Source organism: Crinia signifera, chromosome 4, assembly GCF_055691185.1.
Source record: "Crinia signifera chromosome 4, ASM5569118v1, whole genome shotgun sequence".
Classification (NCBI taxonomy): Eukaryota; Metazoa; Chordata; class Amphibia; order Anura; family Myobatrachidae; genus Crinia; species Crinia signifera.
This window is the reverse complement of record NC_139220.1, coordinates 19,407,754-19,427,795: the sequence shown is the minus strand read 5'-3', so window position 1 is coordinate 19,427,795 and position 20,042 is coordinate 19,407,754. Positions and strand designations below refer to the sequence as shown.

Here is a 20,042-nt window from a genome sequence, read left to right as displayed (position 1 = left end):
AAAATACTTTAAGCTAAAACAGATCAAAATGCATTTATATCAGGGAAGGGAAGGGGGACACAGACGAAGTGTAACGGTCGGCGTACGCTTCGCCAAGGAGCTTTTTCAAGACCTTGGTCTTGAAAAAGCTCCTTGGCGAAGCGTACGCCGACCGTTACACTTCGTCTGTGTCCCCCTTCCCTTCCCTGATATAAATGCATTTTGATCTGTTTTAGCTTAAAGTATTTTTCCTCTGCAGCACGCTCTGGCGATCTGATACCTGGCATATCTCACCAGGGCGAGACACGGTGTGTTGCGCACTAACACCGTGTTGTATCAGAACTGGCAAGTGGGAACGTCTGCGGCATCAAACATAGCCACATTCGGTACTTCCCACCGGGCGCAGTTACCTACACCGCTACCCGACGCCATCGCCCGGCTCATACCCGCATCCCACACAGCGGGTCAGACTAGCGTTGCTGCAGAGCACCACTACCTTTCCTAGACCCACACTTATTACGGGGGGCAGGACTGTTGTTATAATTGTGGTAATTCAGAGTGCATTCGAGATTAACCAGCACTCAAACTGTAAAAATTGTGTGAGTTGATCCATATACTATCACTCGCACAACAGCCGTGAGTACCTATCAGACCGGGTATCATACCCGTCAATTCTCCACTAATTAAGGAGAACGTCCTAGGTACTAAGTTACTGCTAAAACATCAAAGCATTTTATGTGTACACAAATAAAAGCATTCTCATAAATTTCATTGGGATTGGGGGCCCAGCGTCGTGAGGGTATCAGTACCCTTTTTAAAACACCTGTCTGTGTCATATATGTTTTTGTGTATTGTGTGTCCATTATTTCGCTACCAATTTTAGAGTTATCCAATTAAAAGTTACGTATTATTGTGTCAATTCTTAGGTGCACCACACAGTGACATTTCTTTTTTTGTCTCTGTACAAACCCTGTTGCTTGAACACAGCGCCGTCCTAACAGCATTGTAGGCCCGGATGGAGCAATTTATTTATTTATTAACAGTTTCTTATATAGCGCACACAGATTCCGCAGCGCTTTACAAAGCATATGCATTTGGGGCCCCTCTGCACCCATTCACCAGAATAAACGTAAACCAAAACAATCATAACGCACCCCTCCCGTGCCACCTCTCCACTTGTTTCCATACAGTGAATGGCTCCAGCTGTCCACCAATCAGCAAAACTGACAGCCATTCACTGTTTGGCTGCAGTTGGGTGGCAGGTAGAGAATGCTGGACTCTGATTGGTGGATGACTCCCCTGTTAGTTAAATTGCCCATAGCAACCAGATTCTACTTATTTATTTAGCACCTTCTAGAAGATAATAGATATAATTCATTGGTTGCTATGGACAACATCCCCTCTGCAATAGAACTCCCATCTTAGTAAATGTACCCCTTATAGGGCCCGATTCAGAACTGATCGCTAGGCTGCAAGTGTTCAAGGCCCAGTGATCAGCTAAACGTGAATACCTGCCCTGTGCACGACTGCTAATGCGTTTGTGGCGATGCCCACAGTGGGAAAACGCCGGCATTCCGCCCCAAAATGCCTGGCGTGAACAGTTGCACATTCGTTCCATAATCCCTCGGGCTGTGAATCTGAATCGGGCCCATAGTCACTATATAAGAGTGTAAATAATTCTCAGCGTTTATTATGTAACTTACATAGAACTTTCTCTTTGTTTCTGTAGACCAACGAAATCTTGGAGCTGCAGAGAATGCGGATGAAAGACGAGATCCGGGAGTACAAGTTTCGGGAGGCCAGACTGCTGCAGGACTACACGGAGCTGGAAGAGGAGAACATCACGTTACAGAAACTAGTGTCCACGCTAAAGCAAAACCAGGTACGTTAATGTGAGGATGCGGAGATGTCGCCCACTATTGTTCCAGCGTCGGTCTATCGTGATATCGCAGTTGAATCACTAAGAAATACCTTCAATTAATCAGGTCACCTCTCAGATATCTTTTACCAATGCATTGGTGAGAACACAATGAGGAAAGACACCACCAATCAGTTATGTCTTCAAAGCATTCTAAAATTTATTGATATCAACTTACATATTTATATGCAACCATAGTTGGCCGCCCACACATATCCTGCCCAACACAGGGTGTACACACTACAAAAAAAATCCCCCCCCCCCCCCGTACATATGATAACATAGAAGTACGTGCTATGTCTAGCGTCCCTTATCTAATCTTATAGTTTCATACAGCTCTGGTTTCATATCTGCACGTCTGTTGAGCTACAATCTCTTAGCACATCTATCTTTGTGGTCTCTGGCTGCCTGGTCTGACTCTGAGATGAGCGCAGATAGCTGACATGTAATTCTTCTCTGAAGCCAGAGTGCAGGTGCTTTCTCTTTGCAGTTACAGGCTAATATTGTTAATAATTCATTCTTATATTGAAACATAATGGATTATTATAACAAAATACAATGGCTAAGCTTTATAGTTATCAATCGCTATCTAGCCTGTATACAGTGACTCAGAGCCGAAGCTAGAAATGACGTCGCTAAAACATTATTATATACTGATTGCAGGAATGTCACTTCCATATCAGTAATGATGTACAGCCGCCGGTGCGTTATTATCATTATATATAATATATATTATTATAGTGATGATATCACAAATCATCAATTACTGAGCTTACTTATATAATGTATTCATCATTTCAGGGATTGAAAGGAGCATGTCCTCACTGAGGGGCGTGTTCTCTTCTCACTGAGGGGCGTGTCCTCTTCTCACTGAGGGGTGTGTCCTCTTCTCACTGAGGGGTGTGTCCTCTTCTCACTGAGGGGTGTGTCCTCTTCTCACTGAGGGGTGTGTCCTCTTCTCACTGAGGGGCGTGTCCTCTTCTCACTGACCTCTGAGCATATCAAGTGTATCTAGAGCCACCCCAGTGGCGTAGCAATGGAACTGCAGCCCAAGTAGTGGCTTGGAGGAGCTAGCGGTGTGGGGGCGCATAGTCTCTGCATATTTCAATGGTTCTTGCTGTCCGTATGGAATCTACTGAAAATGTCCCTCCAAAAATGTCTGCTGCCTCATAGGAGACAGGTGCTAGAGGTTCTACTGGACAGATGGATAAATGCTAGAGGTCCTACTGGGTAGTGTGTATCGCTTCCCGAAAGTTAAAGATTCCAGGTAGATATATATCAGTGATCGGGCTCAGTGAAAAGTGAGGGTGGTGAGGTGAGAGAGGTGGTGAGGTGAAAGGGTGAGGACGATGGCAAGGTGGGGTGAGGCAGAGGGGTGAAGCGAGAGGGGGCTGTGGTGACAGCGTGAGAAGGTGGTGAGGTGATAGCATGGGGGGGGGGAAGGTGACAGCAAGTCAGGATGTGGTGACAGGACAAGAGGGGGTTGAGGTGACGTTGTGAGGTGACTGGGTGTGAGGTTATGGCGAGATTAGGTGAAGCGAGAGGGGGGTGAGGTGACAGGATGAGGTAGGGGGAGTCAGAGGGTTGAGTCGAGAGGGGCGTGAGGTGAGGCGCAGTGAGGTGAGAGAGGGGGTGAGGTGACAGGGTGGGACAACGATGAGGTGGGACGAGAGGGGGTGAGGTGACAGCCATATCCGATACAGAGATGACAGGCATTAGCGGGACCAAGTTCTTAAAAGAGGAGGGTGAGTGATGTGTCTCCCACTCCATTGACGGGCAGGTGGGCAATTTAACTACCCCTGGCATCCATAGGGAAAAGCAGGGCTGACCCAGGTTCAGTGTAAACAGTGCAGACCCAGGTCTGGCCCAGGCTGTGGGGTATGAAACTGGGTCCAACCCTGGAAACTCCCGTGTTTGAAGACCAGTGTCCAAACAGGGATTTTGGTGTAAATGAGGTTACATACATTTCATCTATGTAGTAAAATAATATTTAAATGTATTGTCCAAGGTTTTTCGATGAATGTCACATCTACAATATATTCTGGGCATACAGACAAAAGGCCTTGAAACTGCCTTCTACAAGATGCGGGGGAACATCCTGCATTTCCAACCTTGTTAGTAGTTTCATATAAGTGTGTAACATTTTCTCTGTAAATCCAACAAATTCTTAAAGCAAGAGTGACATGTCCTTGGTAGTGGATATTTAGTCAATACTTGCTTGCTAGCCTCTCTCTCTCTGGGCGGGATGCTATATAGCAGAAATGCGGTAAAAACCCCGTTTTCGGGGTTTCTACCGCATTTCTATATGCTATATGGCGCCTCCGCAGTGTCAGCGCTGCGGAGGGAATCGCCAGCTAAAGCTGGCGAATCCCTGCAGAAGCCTATGGGCTTCTTACCGCAGCGCTGTTTGAGGGATCCGTCACGGATCCCTCCCAGCGTGCCCTGCGGCCGGCGCCGGGGTCTGCGCATGCGCAGATGGACTCCCGGGTCACAGACCCGGAAGTCCAGTGCCGGCACCGCATCGCAAGGGACAGCTCTTACCGCAAGAGCTGTCCCTTGCATGAATAACGGCATATGTTATAGCATATGCCGTTATTAAAAATGCGATGTCCGGCGAAGGGGGGCCGCGGATGTTATAACATCCCGCCCTCTCTCTCTATATATATATATAGACATGCACCAGCGTATTATAAGTTGACATTACTTTATCATGTATAGAAAAGTCCAAAAAGTAAAAAACAAATTGATGTTCACGAGAGTCATCAATGTCAGTGTCCTTCAGAGACACGCAGCGCGCTCCACATGTGCACACGTCTTGGCAGCTGAGTACTCTGATGTGCACACAAGAGTTTAATTAGGAGATATATCAAATTTCGCTCAAAAATTAGTATATTTTCTAATGGGAATCCTCCTTTCCCAAGAGAACAGCTCTCCAATTATCACTGGTGTCTGATAGTTCTAGTGCAAGATCTCAGCTGGATCGTTCCACTTCACTTCATCTGTAATTTTTGTAATTTTTTTTATTTATTTTTTACATTGCAAATCCAGTTTTATTTTTTGTCTTTTACACTTTTTCCCGAAAGCAGCTGATACGGTAGTGACACAAATGTGGATACAAATGTAAAAGACAAGAAACATAAGGGAGGTTTAGGCCTCAATCAGCGGTTTCTTGGTAAATTGTTTTTTCGTCATGAGAATAACCGTATTAAATGGATAATTATCGGGTAATGGTTTGGGCCTTTGACCTTGAAGATGTTTCTTTACAAATATCAAGGGTCCTGCTTAGCAAATTACGCTAGTGACTGGGTGCGTGGCAATTATTTTCAAAGCCACGGCCAAATCTATTTATAGTACATGGGAGAAAGAGTATTTGTATGTATATACAGTATGACTGAAATTTGGAATCTTGCTCTCCGTATCATAAGGCCAAAAGAGAACTATGGGGCAGTCCGCAGTTTGTACCCATTTCACAACCGAAGGACCAAATAAGACACAAATTCCACCCAAACCATCAAAATCCCACCAATGCTTCAATAGAAAAGACAACTTTTTGGGGTAAAGGTCACCCTTTCTAGGTCCGTGATTTCGGACATTCGAGAGGCATGGTTTGGCAGATACCTCCTCTGCCAGCCTTGATCTAGATCAGGGGTGTCCACACCGGTCCTCGAGATCTACCAACAGTTCATGTTTTCCAGCCCACCTGTGGATCTAGAGAATGTGTCGGTTAGGAATGAATGCAGCACGTTTGAAAAATGTGTCAGTTAGTAATGACTGCACCTGTGCAGAAGCTAGGTAGTCTGGGAAATGTGACAATTACTGTAGTAACGACTGCACCTGTGCCCCAGCTAGGTGGTCTGGGAACTGTGACAGTCCATAATGGCTGCGCCTGTGTACCAGCTAGGTGGTCTGGGAAATGTGACAGTTAAGGAGCTCATATACGCTCCGTTTTGGGCATCCGTTCTGTACTTTTAAAGTACACATCGTATCGCATTGCATGCCTTGTGCATGCATTGTGCATGCAATGCGATACGATGTAAAGCTAGTACAAAAAGTATGTGCAGCACATACTTTTTGTACTGTACGATGAGATGCACGGGAGCGCGCATCTCATAGTACAGAACGGACGGAGCAGAACGGAGCGTGTATGGGCTCCTTTAGTAATGACTACACCTGTGCACCAGCTAGGTGGTCTGGTAACATAACAGTAATGACTGCACCTGTGCACCAGCTAAGTGGTCTAACATGACAGTAATGACTGCACCTGTGCACCAGCTAGGTGGTCTGGTAACATGGCAGTAATGACTGCACCTGTGTACCAGCTAGGTGGTCTGGTAACATAACAGTAATGACTGCACCTGTGCACCAGCTAAGTGGTCTAACATGACAGTAATGACTGCACCTGTGCACCAGCTAGGTGGTCTGGTAACATAACAGTAATGACTGCACCTGTGCACCAGCTAAGTGGTCTAACATGACAGTAATGACTGCACGTGTGCACCAGCTAGGTGGTCTGGTAACATGACAGTAATGACTGCACCTGTGCACCAGCTAGGTGGTCTGGTAACGTGACAGTAATGACTGCACCTGTGCACCAGCTAGGTGGTCTGGTAACGTGACAGTAATGACTGCACCTGTGCACCAGCTAGGTGGTCTGGTAACGTGACAGTAATGACTGCACCTGTGCACCAGCTAGGTGGTCTGGTAACATGACAGTAATGACTGCACCTGTGCACCAGCTAAGTGGTCTAACATGACAGTAATGACTGCACCTGTGCACCAGCTAGGTGGTCTGGTAACGTGACAGTAATGACTGCACCTGTGCACCAGCTAGGTGGTCTGGTAACGTGACAGTAATGACTGCACCTGTGCACCAGCTAGGTGGTCTGGTAACGTGACAGTAATGACTGCACCTGTGCACCAGCTAGGTGGTCTGGTAACGTGACAGTAATGACTGCACCTGTGCACCAGCTAGGTGGTCTGGTAACATGACAGTAATGACTGCACCTGTGCACCAGCTAGGTGGTCTGGTAACATGACAGTAATGACTGCACCTGTGCACCAGCTAGGTGATCTTAAAAACATGAGCTGTTGGGAGATCTCTATGACTGGTTTGGCCAGCCCTAATCTAGCTGGATCTAATTATGGAATAAAATGGCAACTCAACTTTATTGGTGTCAGGAGAGATTCCCAATTCCCTTCGGTATCGATTCAGGGTGGGATGTATTAATATACATCGCTGCCCTTCGCCTGCCAGCCGGTGGCTGGCATCTTGTTGCGGTGACTGATTCCCCCGCGATACCTGTAATGTGGTCTGCGGGGGTCTCCGTCACATCCCGGCGGCTGTCAGTGTCCCCCTGTGTCTCCTCCTCCCCCTGCAGCCGGATGTCCTCCCGGCTGTGACACCTGCTGGGGGAGGAGGAGATCGATGGAGGACGGGAGGGGGGGTCGCGCGGACGGCGGGCGGCGATAGAAGCTTATAGGGTATCGCCACCCAGAGGGTGGCGATACCCTGCCAGGCGGAGACGGGGCGGACGGCTAATGGTACATAGGAAAATGCGGTAAAACCCCGGTTTTACTGCATTTTCCTTTTAGTACATCCCGCCCTAAGAGAGAAGTAATTCAGCCGGCCAGATGGTTATGGATATGTGGATATATTTATATGGAGAAAATCCCTTATTACTGAACCATTCTTAGTGCTCCAAGGGCTTATAATTCCATATTCATTAATGTACACTTGTGATAATCTCTGCCGAAGAGTCCGTAGAAATCATTTATAGGATATATATATATATACAGTAGCACGAACGATTATTTACTATCTAGTATCTGCAGAAAGGGAAGTAAGTGCTGTACAGGAAACCTCATTGTTCAGATGTTACATTGGGGGTTATTCTAGTTAATTCTTTCTGACAAAATCCTTCTTAGATGGACAAAACCATGTGCACTGCAGGGGGGCAGATGTAACATGTGCAGATAGAATTAGATTTGGGCGAGTTATTTTGTTTCTGTGCAGGGAAAATACTGACTGCTTTATTTTACACTGCAATATAGATCTCACTTTGAAGAAAAACCCCACCCAAATCTAATTCTCTCTGCACAAGTTACATCTGCCCCACCCGCAGTGCACATGGTTTTGTCCATCTAAGAAGGATTTTGTCAGAAAGAATGAACTAGAATAACCCCCATTGTTATAGTCTGGCTGGTTTCTCTGTTGCAGCTGCTGCATACATGGTTATATGCTGCTCTATACTGCCATCTACTGGTCAATATCAAGTTAGCTGGAAGATGTTCCTGCTGAAAGAGAACAGTAACGGGGAATGTCTAACGAAGGGTTAATCAGTTGGCCATGACAACAACAGGAGTTTTCCTTTAGCTACAATAAGCAGCAGATGGATACTTAGGCCTATAACTTTTACTAAATAGGACGGTGAATGTGGGTGGAAACTCCCACAGCTTTACAAGCAGCCAGTCCAGCGTATACCTTGTCACTAGGTCGACAAGAGGAAGGTCGACATTCTTTGGGTCGACCACTGAAGGTCCACATGCATAAAGGTCGACATGGGGTTAGGTCGATGGGGTCATTAGGTTGACACATGCATTAGGTTGACACGGGGAAGGTCGAAAGTCAAAAGGTTAACGTATGGTTTTTCACTTTTGTTTTTGAGTCGACATGTGCCGACAGGCGGTATTTCATGCCCTACCATTAAGCACGGCAGGGTGGGAGAATAAAATAGCTTGCCAAGCACAGCCAGCCATGTGAGGGGACACAGTACACTTAGATGTGTCCATGTTGACTATGTCCACATTCAGGACAAAAAACATCAAAAGCCCATGTTGACCTTTCGACTTTCCCATTGTCTACCTAATGCTTGTGTTGACGTTTCAACCCTGTTGATCTTTGCAGTGTTGACCTATTTCAGGTGTAGACCTAAGGCCTGTCGACTTTCAGTGGTCAACCAATGACCCATCCCCGTAGCTACATGTGGTTGATCAGCAGCCGCGTCTGGCTGGTATAAGCGGTCCTGGCACACCGCTCTCCCTGTACACTGATGTCACTGTCACCAGTCTCCTGTGGCTTGGCACAGAAGATGCCAGGTGTTCACATAAGTATATTCGGTTATTCCCTATGGCTATGACCCTATAAAAGTTGCACTATGTTTACACATAATTATACCTTCCCGCTTGTCTGTGTTTCATTGTTGTAGTTCTGCGACACCCAGGTGCCGACGCAGCGAGTTCTAGATGTTGGGAAATATTACCAGGAACGGTCATTCTTCTTTTCATTCACTGTGTGGCTGCAGCAAAGTTGTTGGAAAAATGGCAGCAAAATTGGCGCATTGTACATTTATTAATAATGTTCCCTACAGCAGGGCTCAACAAATCCTGGGGGCCAGGTCGCCATGGCGACCAGATTCTGCTTCCCGGCAACCAGGTTTGCAAGGTGCACCCTGCCGCACGGCATTCCCCATGTCCGGGCAGAGCGGTGGACAGCCCAACCCAGATGTATCAGATCAGGTCTGCGGCTTTTTCAAAACTCGAGCTGGCTCGTGAGCCAATCAGCAATAGCGGTTCGGCAGCCAATCAGGAGCAGTAGTGGTAACTCCTGATTGGCTTTCGGACAGTGAGCTCCGATCAAGTTTTGAAATAGCTGTGGACCTTCTCTGATAGAAGTGGGTGAGTTGTCCACCACTTTGCCCGCTCTGCTGTTGTTACCGTGAATGGTAACGGTGGGAAGGGGGAGGGAGGGAAGGAAGAAGAGGAGTGGTAATCACCCTTGGCAAACAGCAGGCAACCCCTGGCATTGAGCATGAAACCCATAGCAATGAGCATGTAGGAAAGCAGCACTTGTGTGTGTCTGGCTCCTACACTTTTATCCTGGCTCCTAGATTTAAAAAAAAAAAGAATTGTCAAGCCCTGCCCTACAGCATCGCAGGAGGGCAGGGTGCCGGAGGACAAGGGGCACTTTGAATGCGGCGCGGTGGTCCCATTGACGTCACAAATGTGGGCAGGCCCGCTCCCACAATGTCACAAATGTGGGCAAGCCTGTCCGATGATGTCACTAATGTGGGCGGACTCACCTGCCGGCGTCACCAGTGTCGGCCCATCCGCCGACACTACCATTGTGGGCGGGCCTTTCAGCCATAGTCTATGTTGGTGGCGTGCCTTGCACCTATGTGGGATGGACGGGCTGGGTTGTTTTAGCAGGAAGCTGCAAAACGGGCAGGGCGTGTTTTGCCCTTTAAAAATCGGGCATAGAGCAGTGCCATGCTAAAATAGCCTAGCATGAACACTAAATAATGTATTTTCACCGATAGGATTTACTGTAGTAGAGATGCTGCCAGTTTATGCCAGTCGTATACATTTTGCAGGGATACGGTCACTAGGTGACATGCATTGGATCGACTACTGAAGGTCGACACTTATTCGCCTCAACTGTTTTTAGAATTTATCCATTGGCCACAGGAATCTCTGTGAAAAATCCTAAAATTAGGGACTAACAATTCTCTGCGCTTCTCTTAATATTCTAATACTAATGAAAATCTATAACAATTTGTCATAGGTGGAATACGAAGGTTTGAAGCACGAAATCAAGAGATTTGAAGAGGAGACGGTGTTGCTCAACAGTCAACTGGAAGACGCCATTCGGTTGAAGGAGATTTCGGAACACCAGCTAGAAGAGGCCCTGGACACCTTGAAGAATGAGAGGGAACAGAAGAATAACCTGAGGAAAGAGTTAGCTCAGTATATCAACATCAACGATAGTATGTATAACAACCACATTAATATCGCAGTGGATGGGCTGAAGTTTTCTGAGGACGGGGAGTCCAACCACGAGGATAAGATGAATGGCCACATCCATCCCCCTCTGGTCAAACTAAACGGTGACTATCGGACTCCGGCGGTGAGAAAGGGGGAGTCGCTCAATCCCGTCTCCGACCTTTTCAGCGAGCTGAACATTTCCGAGATGCAAAAGCTCAAACAGCAGCTTATTCAGGTAGGTTTGGTGACTTAAAATGGTCTCCGTTGTGGAGGCAGCCATGTTGTAGGATTTTGGAGCAATAGGCATGGCCGTGTAAGTAGATGTTCTTCAGTGTTAATTTGCTGAATTTAGCAATATCTGCTGTGTTTGCTTATTGAAAAATGTGTATCCATATTTTATATTTAATTATTAACGAAGAAACCCCCATTTCCGAATGATTTCAGGCTTGAAATATACCGGTAGGTCCTATACATATGTTTCATACCTTATGCATACTGTTAAATATGGGTCAAATTATTTTTTATAGGCCTTCTGCTAGAGCAAAGGTTCTCAAACTCGGCTTCCGTTTTTCAGGCCTCCTCATAGGATGGCAAGTGGAATAATTATCTGCACCTGTGGATCAGTGAGTAATGTGTCAATGTGTCAGTGAGTAATGTGTACACCTGTGCACCAGCTGGGTGACCTGGAAAGTGTGAGCTGGTTGGGGTCCTTAACAGGTGTCCATACTTGCCTAAATTGATTTTCACCTCTCTGGGAGAAGCCCGGAGAGGCAACAAGTCAGAGGGACGGGGACAAAGTTGACATAGCTTAAATGAAGCCAATAGGCGCTACCGCATTATTTTAGCCCCGCTCAGCGGACCCGCGAATTGCGGTAATTGAACCAGCGAGGATGGGGGTTGCGGGGGCTGTGGCCAGCAAGCGGGAGACTTGACCACCTTCCCGGGGAGTCGGGAGGTGGACACGATTTTTGGGATCCTCCCGCCCATTCTGGGAGTGTAGGCAAGCCAGGTGGTGTCCAATTTTTTAAAGACAAACTGTTGTCCAGTCACGCACCGGCAAAAAAGGAGCGTGGCCTTACATGTAGGGTAGGGGTGTATGGCTTTGTGGCCCAAACCCCCAGTTTAGTCACTGTGGGGGTGTGGGAGAGAGTTCCTTGGCTGTAGTGCAGACGCATACACACGGACAGAAAAAGCTAGCTGTTATTCAGATTTCCATCTCAGGTCTGCAGCCTATGATAATGATAGACAGAATAGGATTGGTTGCTATGGGCAACAGCGCCTCTTTTCATTTTTAGAAGCTGTAGTAAATTTACCTCAGATTCAGGCCGGAATCTCCTTACTGAATCATGGCACGATATAGATCCTGTCTCCTTTTTTGCTGAGCAACGCAGATAGAGGTTTACTCGATCAATGCATTATGGATTCCAGCATACGGATAATGGACTGCAGGGGCTATATATAATCCAAGCTTCCACGGTCCTGAGAGGGTTTCCGGGGCAATCACCGGCCTCATTTAACCTCCTGAAACAGGAGGGGCTTCACAGTGCGGCATATAAACCAGTCCCAGAGATCTGAGTGAAGGTGTCTCATGGAGACTCTGAGGGGACTACAGTGTGCACAAGTTGTCCTTAAATAGTTGGATATCACTGTAGCGGGGCGGGGGGCTTAACTGAACGCTGGTCGCTGTGAATTCGTGTCCATAAGATCAGATCTGAATTAGCCCCTAAATCAGAGCCATCTAAAGGTGGGAAAGCAAAATAACTGCACCATACAGTACCAATGTGGGACAAACATGAATATGCAGAGAACAGAACAGAATGCAACACCAAAATGGTTTAAAATAAATTATATATTATTTATTTCATTTCTCCCGTTTGTTATTGTCATTCCATTTATACTGTGCCCTCTCCTGGGACCCCTCCTATGTGCCCTGGCACCTACTCTCCTCTCCTGTGTCCCCTCTTCTGTGCCCTGGCACCTACTCTCCTGTCCTGTGTCCCCTCTTCTGTGCCCTGTCATTGAGGCATAATTCATATTGGGAGATGCAGGGTATTGTGCTGATGGCAGCAACATTATTATTGCTATATTTCATTTATAGAGCATCAACATGTAATGCAGTGATGTGTATTTAGTGTCTTGTGTGAGTGGCACAGGTGGGAGTAGGGGAGGTGTGAGGGTGTATTAGTGTAGGTAGTATAGGTGGGAGTAGGGGAGGTGTGAGGGTGTATTAGTGTGGGTAGTATAGGTTGGAGTAGGGGAGGTGTGAGGGTGTATTAGTGTGGGTAGTACAGGTGGGAGTAGGGGAGGTGTGAGGGTGTATTAGTGTGGGTAGTGTAGGTGGGAGTAGGGGAGGTGTGAGGGTGTATTAGTGTGGGTAGTATAGGTTGGAGTAGGGGAGGTGTGAGGGTGTATTAGTGTGGGTAGTACAGGTGGGAGTAGGGGAGGTGTGAGGGTGTATTAGTGTGGGTAGTATAGGTGGGAGTAGGGGAGGTGTGAGGGTGTGTTAGTGTGGGTAGTATAGGTGGGAGTAGGGGAGGTGTGAGGGTGTATTAGTGTGGGTAGTATAGGTGGGAGTAGGGGAGGTGTGAGGGTGTGTTAGTGTGGGTAGTATAGGTGGGAGTAGGAGTGGTGTGAGGGTGTGTTAGTGTGGGTAGTATAGGTGGGAGTAGGGGAGGTGTGAGGGTGTGTTAGTGTGGGTAGTATAGGTGGGAGTAGGAGTGGTGTGAGGGTGTGTTAGTGTGGGTAGTATAGGTGGGAGTAGGGGAGGTGTGAGGGTGTGTTAGTGTGGGTAGTATAGGTGGGAGTAGGAGTGGTGTGAGGGTGTGTTAGTGTGGGTAGTATAGGTGGGTGTAGGGGAGGTGTGAGGGTGTGTTAGTGTGGGTAGTATAGGTGGGAGTAGGGGAGGTGTGAGGGTGTGTTAGTGTGGGTAGTATAGGTGGGAGTAGGAGTGGTGTGAGGGTGTGTTAGTGTGGGTAGTATGTGGGAGTAGGGGAGGTGTGAGGGTGTGTTAGTGTGGGTAGTATAGGTAGGAGTAGGAGTGGTGTGAGGGTGTGTTAGTGTGGGTAGTATAGGTGGGAGTAGGGGAGGTGTGAGGGTGTGTTAGTGTGGGTAGTATAGGTGGGAGTAGGGGAGGTGTGAGGGTGTGTTAGTGTGGGTAGTATAGGTGGGAGTAGGAGTGGTGTGAGGGTGTGTTAGTGTGGGTAGTATAGGTGGGAGTAGGAGTGGTGTGAGGGTGTGTTAGTGTGGGTAGTATAGGTGGGAGTAGGGGAGGTGTGAGGGTGTGTTAGTGTGGGTAGTACAGGTAGGAGTAGGGTAGGTGTGAGGGTGTGTTAGTGTGGGTAGTACAGGTGGGAGTAGGGGAGGTGTGAGGGTGTGTTAGTGTGGGTAGTATAGGTGGGAGTAGGGGAGGTGTGAGGGTGTGTTAGTGTGGGTAGTACAGGTGGGAGTAGGGGAAGTGTGAGGGTGTATTAATGTGGGTAGTACAGGTGGGAGTAGGGGAGGTGTGAGGGTGTGTTAGTGTGGGGAGTATAGATGGGAGTAGGGAAGGTGTGAGGGTGTGTTAGTGTGGGTATTATAGGTGGGAGTAGGAGAAGTGTGAGGGTGTGTTAGTGTGGGTAGTATAGGTGGGAGTAGGGGAGGTGTGAGGGTGTGTTAGTTTGGGTAGTATAGGTGGGAGCAGGGGAGGTGGGAGGGTGTGTTAGTGTGGGCAGTACAGGTAGGAGTAGGGGAGGTGTGAGGTTGTGTTAGTGTGGGTAGCATAGGTGGGAGTAGGGGAGGTGTGAGGGTGTGTTAGTTTGGGTAGTATAGGTGGGAGCAGGGGAGGTGGGAGGGTGTATTAGTGTGTGTAGTACAGGTGGGAGTAGGGGAGGTGTGAGGGTGTATTAGTGTGGGTAGTATAGGTGGGAGCAGGGGAGGTGTGAGGGTGTGTTAGTGTGGGCAGTACAGGTAGGAGTAGGGGAGGTGTGAGGTTGTGTTAGTGTGGGTAGCATAGGTGGGAGTAGGGGAGGTGTGAGGGTGTGTTAGAGTGGGTAAAGCAGGTGGGAGTAGGGTAGGTGTGAGGGTGTATTAGTGTGGGTAGTATAGGGGAGGTGTGAGGGTGTGTTAGTGTGGGTAGTATAGGTGGGAGCAGGGGAGGTGTGAGGGTGTATTAGTGTGGGTAGTACAGGTGGGAGTAGGGTAGGTGTGAGGGTGTATTAGTGTGGGTAGTACAGGTGGGAGTAGGGGAGGTGTGAGGGTGTATTAGTGTGGGTAGTGTAGGTGGGAGTAGGGGAGGTGTGAGGGTGTATTAGTGAAGGTAGTACAGGTGGGAGTAGGGAAGGTGTGAGGGTGTATTAGTGTGGGTAGTACAGGTGGGAGTAGGGGAGGTGTGAGGGTGTATTAGTGAGGGTAGTATAGCTGGGAGTAGGGAAGGTGTGAGGGTGTATTAGTGTGGGTAGTACAGGTGGGAGTAGGGGAGGTGTGAGGGTGTATTAGTGTGGGTAGTACAGGTGGGAGTAGGGGAGGTGTGAGGGTGTATTAGTGTGGGTAGTGTAGGTGGGAGTAGGGGAGGTGTGAGGGTGTATTAGTGAAGGTAGTATAGGTGGGAGCAGGGGAGGTGTGATGGTGTATTAGTGTGGGTAGTATAGGTGGGAGCAGGGGAGGTGTGAGGGTGTATTAGTGTGGGTAGTACAGGTGGGAGTAGGGAAGGTGTGAGGGTGTATTAGTGTGGGTAGTACAGGTGGGAGTAGGGGAGGTGTGAGGGTGTATTAGTGTGGGTAGTACAGGTGGGAGTAGGGGAGGTGTGAGGGTGTATTAGTGTGGGTAGTGTAGGTGGGAGTAGGGGAGGTGTGAGGGTGTATTAGTGAAGGTAGTATAGGTGGGAGCAGGGGAGGTGTGATGGTGTGTTAGTGTGTGTAGTATAGATGGGAGTAGGGGAGGTGTGAGGGTGTATTAGTGTAGGTAGTATAGATGGGAGTAGGGGAGGTTTGTTAGTGTGGGTAATACAGGTGGGAGTAAGGGAGGTGTGAGGGTGTATTAGTGAGGGTAGTACAGGTGGGATAAGGGTAAGTGTGAGGGTGTATTAGTGTGGGTAGTATAGGTGGGATAAGGGGAGGTGTGAGGGTGTATTGGTGTGGGTAGTACAGATGGGAGCAGGGGAAGTGTGAGGGTGTATTACTGTGAGTAGTACAGGTGGGAGTAGGGGAGGTGTAAGGGTGTGTTATTGTGGTAGTACAGATTGGAGTAGGGGAGGTGTGAGGGTGTATTAGTGTGGATATTACAGGTGGGAGTAGGGTAGGTGTGAGGGTGTTTTAGTGTAGGTAGTATAGGTGGGAGTAGGGGAGGTGTGAGGGTGTGTTAGTGTGGGTAGTATAGGTGGGAGTAGGAGTGGTGTGAGGGTGTGTTAGTGTGGGTAGTATAGGTGGGAGTAGGGGAGGTGTGAGGGTGTGTTAGTGTGGGTAGTACAGGTAGGAGTAGGGTAGGTGTGAGGGTGTGTTAGTGTGGGTAGTACAGGTGGGAGTAGGGGAGGTGTGAGGGTGTGTTAGTGTGGGTAGTATAGGTGGGAGTAGCGGAGGTGTGAGGGTGTGTTAGTGTGGGTAGTATAGGTGGGAGTAGGAGAAGTGTGAGGGTGTGTTAGTGTGGGTAGTACAGGTGGGAGTAGGGGAAGTGTGAGGGTGTATTAGTGTGGGTAGTACAGGTGGGAGTAGGGGAGGTGTGAGGGTGTGTTAGTGTGGGGAGTATAGATGGGAGTAGGGGAGGTGTGAGGGTGTGTTAGTGTGGGTAGTATAGGTGGGATTAGGAGAAGTGTGAGGGTGTGTTAGTGTGGGTAGTATAGGTGGGAGCAGGGGAGGTGTGAGGGTGTATTAGTGTGTGTAGTACAGGTGTGAGTAGGGGAGGTGTGAGGGTGTGTTGGTGTGTGTAGTATAGGTGGGAGTAGGGGAGGTGTGAGGGTGTATTAGTGTGGGTAGTATAGGTGGGAGCAGGGGAGGTGTGAGGGTGTATTGGTGTGGGTAGTATAGGTGGGAGCAGGGGAGGTGTGAGGGTGTGTTAGTGTGGGTAGTATAGATGGGAGTAGGGGAGATGTGAGGGTGTGTTAGTGTGGGTAGTGCAGGTGGGAGTAGGGTAGTTGTGAGGGTGTATTAGTGTGGGTAGTATAGGGGAGGTGTGAGGGTGTATTAGTGTGGGTAGTATAGGTGGGAGCAGGGGAGGTGTGAGGGTGTATTGGTGTGGGTAGTATAGGTAGGAGCAGGGGAGGTGTGAGGGTGTGTTAGTGTGGGTAGTATAGATGGGAGTAGGGGAGATGTGAGGGTGTGTTAGTGTGGGTAGTGCAGGTGGGAGTAGGGTAGGTGTGAGGGTGTATTAGTGTGGGTAGTATAGGGGAGGTGTGAGGGTGTGTAAGTGTGGGTAGTATAGGTGGGAGCAGGGGAGGTGTGAGGGTGTATTAGTGTGGGTAGTACAGGTGGGAGTAGGGTAGGTGTGAGGGTGTATTAGTGTGGGTAGTACAGGTGGGAGTAGGGTAGGTGTGAGGGTGTATTAGTGTGGGTAGTATAGGGGAGGTGTGAGGGTGTGTTAGTGTGGGTAGTATAGGTGGGAGCAGGGGAGGTGTGAGGGTGTATTAGTGTGGGTAGTACAGGTGGGAGTAGGGTAGGTGTGAGGGTGTATTAGTGTGGGTAGTACAGGTGGGAGTAGGGGAGGTGTGAGGGTGTATTAGTGTGGGTAGTGTAGGTGGGAGTAGGGGAGGTGTGAGGGTGTATTATTGAAGGTAGTACAGGTGGGAGTAGGGAAGGTGTGAGGGTGTATTAGTGTGGGTAGTACAGGTGGGAGTAGGGGAGGTGTGAGGGTGTATTAGTGTGGGTAGTATAGCTGGGAGTAGGGAAGGTGTGAGGGTGTATTAGTGTGGGTAGTACAGGTGGGAGTAGGGGAGGTGTGAGGGTGTATTAGTGTGGGTAGTACAGGTGGGAGTAGGGGAGGTGTGAGGGTGTATTAGTGTGGGTAGTGTAGGTGGGAGTAGGGGAGGTGTGAGGGTGTATTAGTGAAGGTAGTATAGGTGGGAGCAGGGGAGGTGTGATGGTGTGTTAGTGTGTGTAGTATAGATGGGAGTAGGGGAGGTGTGAGGGTGTATTAGTGTAGGTAGTATAGGTGGGAGTAGGGGAGGTTTGTTAGTGTGGGTAATACAGGTGGGAGTAAGGGAGGTGTGAGGGTGTATTAGTGAGGGTAGTACAGGTGGGATAAGGGTAAGTGTGAGGGTGTATTAGTGTGGGTAGTATAGGTGGGATAAGGGGAGGTGTGAGGGTGTATTGGTGTGGGTAGTACAGATGGGAGCAGGGGAAGTGTGAGGGTGTATTACTGTGAGTAGTACAGGTGGGAGTAGGGGAGGTGTAAGGGTGTGTTATTGTGGTAGTACAGATTGGAGTAGGGGAGGTGTGAGGGTGTATTAGTGTGGATATTACAGGTGGGAGTAGGGTAGGTGTGAGGGTGTTTTAGTGTAGGTAGTATAGGTGGGAGTAGGGGAGGTGTGAGGGTGTGTTAGTGTGGGTAGTATAGGTGGGAGTAGGAGTGGTGTGACGGTGTGTTAGTGTGGGTAGTATAGGTGGGAGTAGGGGAGGTGTGAGGGTGTGTTAGTGTGGGTAGTACAGGTGGGAGTAGGGGAGGTGTGAGGGTGTGTTAGTGTGGGGAGTATAGATGGGAGTAGGGGAGGTGTGAGGGTGTGTTAGTGTGGGTAGTATAGGTGGGATTAGGAGAAGTGTGAGGGTGTATTAGTGTGGGTAGTATAGGTGGGAGCAGGGGAGGTGTGAGGGTGTATTGGTGTGGGTAGTATAGGTAGGAGCAGGGGAGGTGTGAGGGTGTGTTAGTGTGGGTAGTATAGATGGGAGTAGGGGAGGTGTGAGGGTGTATTAGTGTGGGTAGTGTAGGTGGGAGTAGGGGAGGTGTGAGGGTGTATTAGTGAAGGTAGTACAGGTGGGAGTAGGGGTGGTGTGAGGGTGTATTAGTGTGGATAGTATAGATGGGAGTAGGGGAGGTGTGAGGGTGTATTAGTGTAGGTAGTATAGGTGGGAGTAGGGGAGGTTTGTTAGTGTGGGTAATACAGGTGGGAGTAAGGGAGGTGTGAGGGTGTATTAGTGAGGGTAGTACAGGTGGGATAAGGGTAAGTGTGAGGGTGTATTAGTGTGGGTAGTATAGGTGGGATAAGGGGAGGTGTGAGGGTGTATTGGTGTGGGTAGTACAGATGGAAGCAGGGGAAGTGTGAGGGTGTATTACTGTGAGTAGTACAGGTGGGAGTAGGGGAGGTGTAAGGGTGTGTTATTGTGGTAGTACAGATTGGAGTAGGGGAGGTGTGAGGGTGTGTTAGTGTGGATATTACAGGTGGGAGTAGGGTAGGTGTGAGGGTGTTTTAGTGTAGGTAGTATAGGTGGGAGTAGGGGAGGTGTGAGGGTGTGTTAGTGTGGGTAGTATAGGTGGGAGTAGGAGTGGTGTGAGGGTGTGTTAGTGTGGGTAGTATAGGTGGGAGTAGGGGAGGTGTGAGGGTGTGTTAGTGTGGGTAGTACAGGTGGGAGTAGGGGAGGTGTGAGGGTGTGTTAGTGTGGGGAGTATAGATGGGAGTAGGGGAGGTGTGAGGGTGTGTTAGTGTGGGTAGTATAGGTGGGATTAGGAGAAGTGTGAGGGTGTATTAGTGTGGGTAGTATAGGTGGGAGCAGGGGAGGTGTGAGGGTGTATTGGTGTGGGTAGTATAGGTAGGAGCAGGGGAGGTGTGAGGGTGTGTTAGTGTGGGTAGTATAGATGGGAGTAGGGGAGATGTGAGGGTGTGTTAGTGTGGGTAGTGCAGGTGGGAGTAGGGTAGGTGTGAGGGTGTATTAGTGTGGGTAGTATAGGGGAGGTGCGAGGGTGTGTAAGTGTGGGTAGTATAGGTGGGAGCAGGGGAGGTGTGAGGGTGTATTAGTGTGGGTAGTACAGGTGGGAGTAGGGTAGGTGTGAGGGTGTATTAGTGTGGGTAGTACAGGTGGGAGTAGGGGAGGTGTGAGGGTGTATTAGTGTGGGTAGTGTAGGTGGGAGTAGGGGAGGTGTGAGGGTGTATTAGTGAAGGTAGTACAGGTGGGAGTAGGGGAGGTGTGAGGGTGTATTAGTGTGGATAGTACAGGTGGGAGTAGGGGAGGTGTGAGGGTGTATTAGTGTGGGTAGTATAGCTGGGAGTAGGGAAGGTGTGGGTAGTACAGGTGGGAGTAGGGGAGGTGTGAGGGTGTATTAGTGTGGGTAGTACAGGTGGGAGTAGGGGAGGTGTGAGGGTGTATTAGTGTGGGTAGTGTAGGTGGGAGTAGGGGAGGTGTGAGGGTGTATTAGTGAAGGTAGTATAGGTGGGAGCAGGGGAGGTGTGATGGTGTGTTAGTGTGTGTAGTATAGGTGGGAGTAGGGG

The 20,042-nt window shown here is 48.9% G+C and overlaps 1 protein-coding gene across 11 annotated transcripts in view; it reads left to right on the top strand.

The window, feature by feature from the left end:
• Positions 1–20,042, top strand: part of BICD1 (BICD cargo adaptor 1) — a 185,689-nt gene that overhangs the window by 118,283 nt on the left and 47,364 nt on the right. For all 11 annotated transcript variants that reach the window (XM_083181321.1, XM_083181322.1, XM_083181324.1 and 8 more), the window contains exons 3-4: positions 1,709–1,861; positions 10,458–10,892. In XM_083181321.1, the coding sequence (XP_083037447.1) occupies positions 1,709–1,861; positions 10,458–10,892 (588 nt within the window). The remainder of the gene's footprint in view (positions 1–1,708; positions 1,862–10,457; positions 10,893–20,042) is intronic.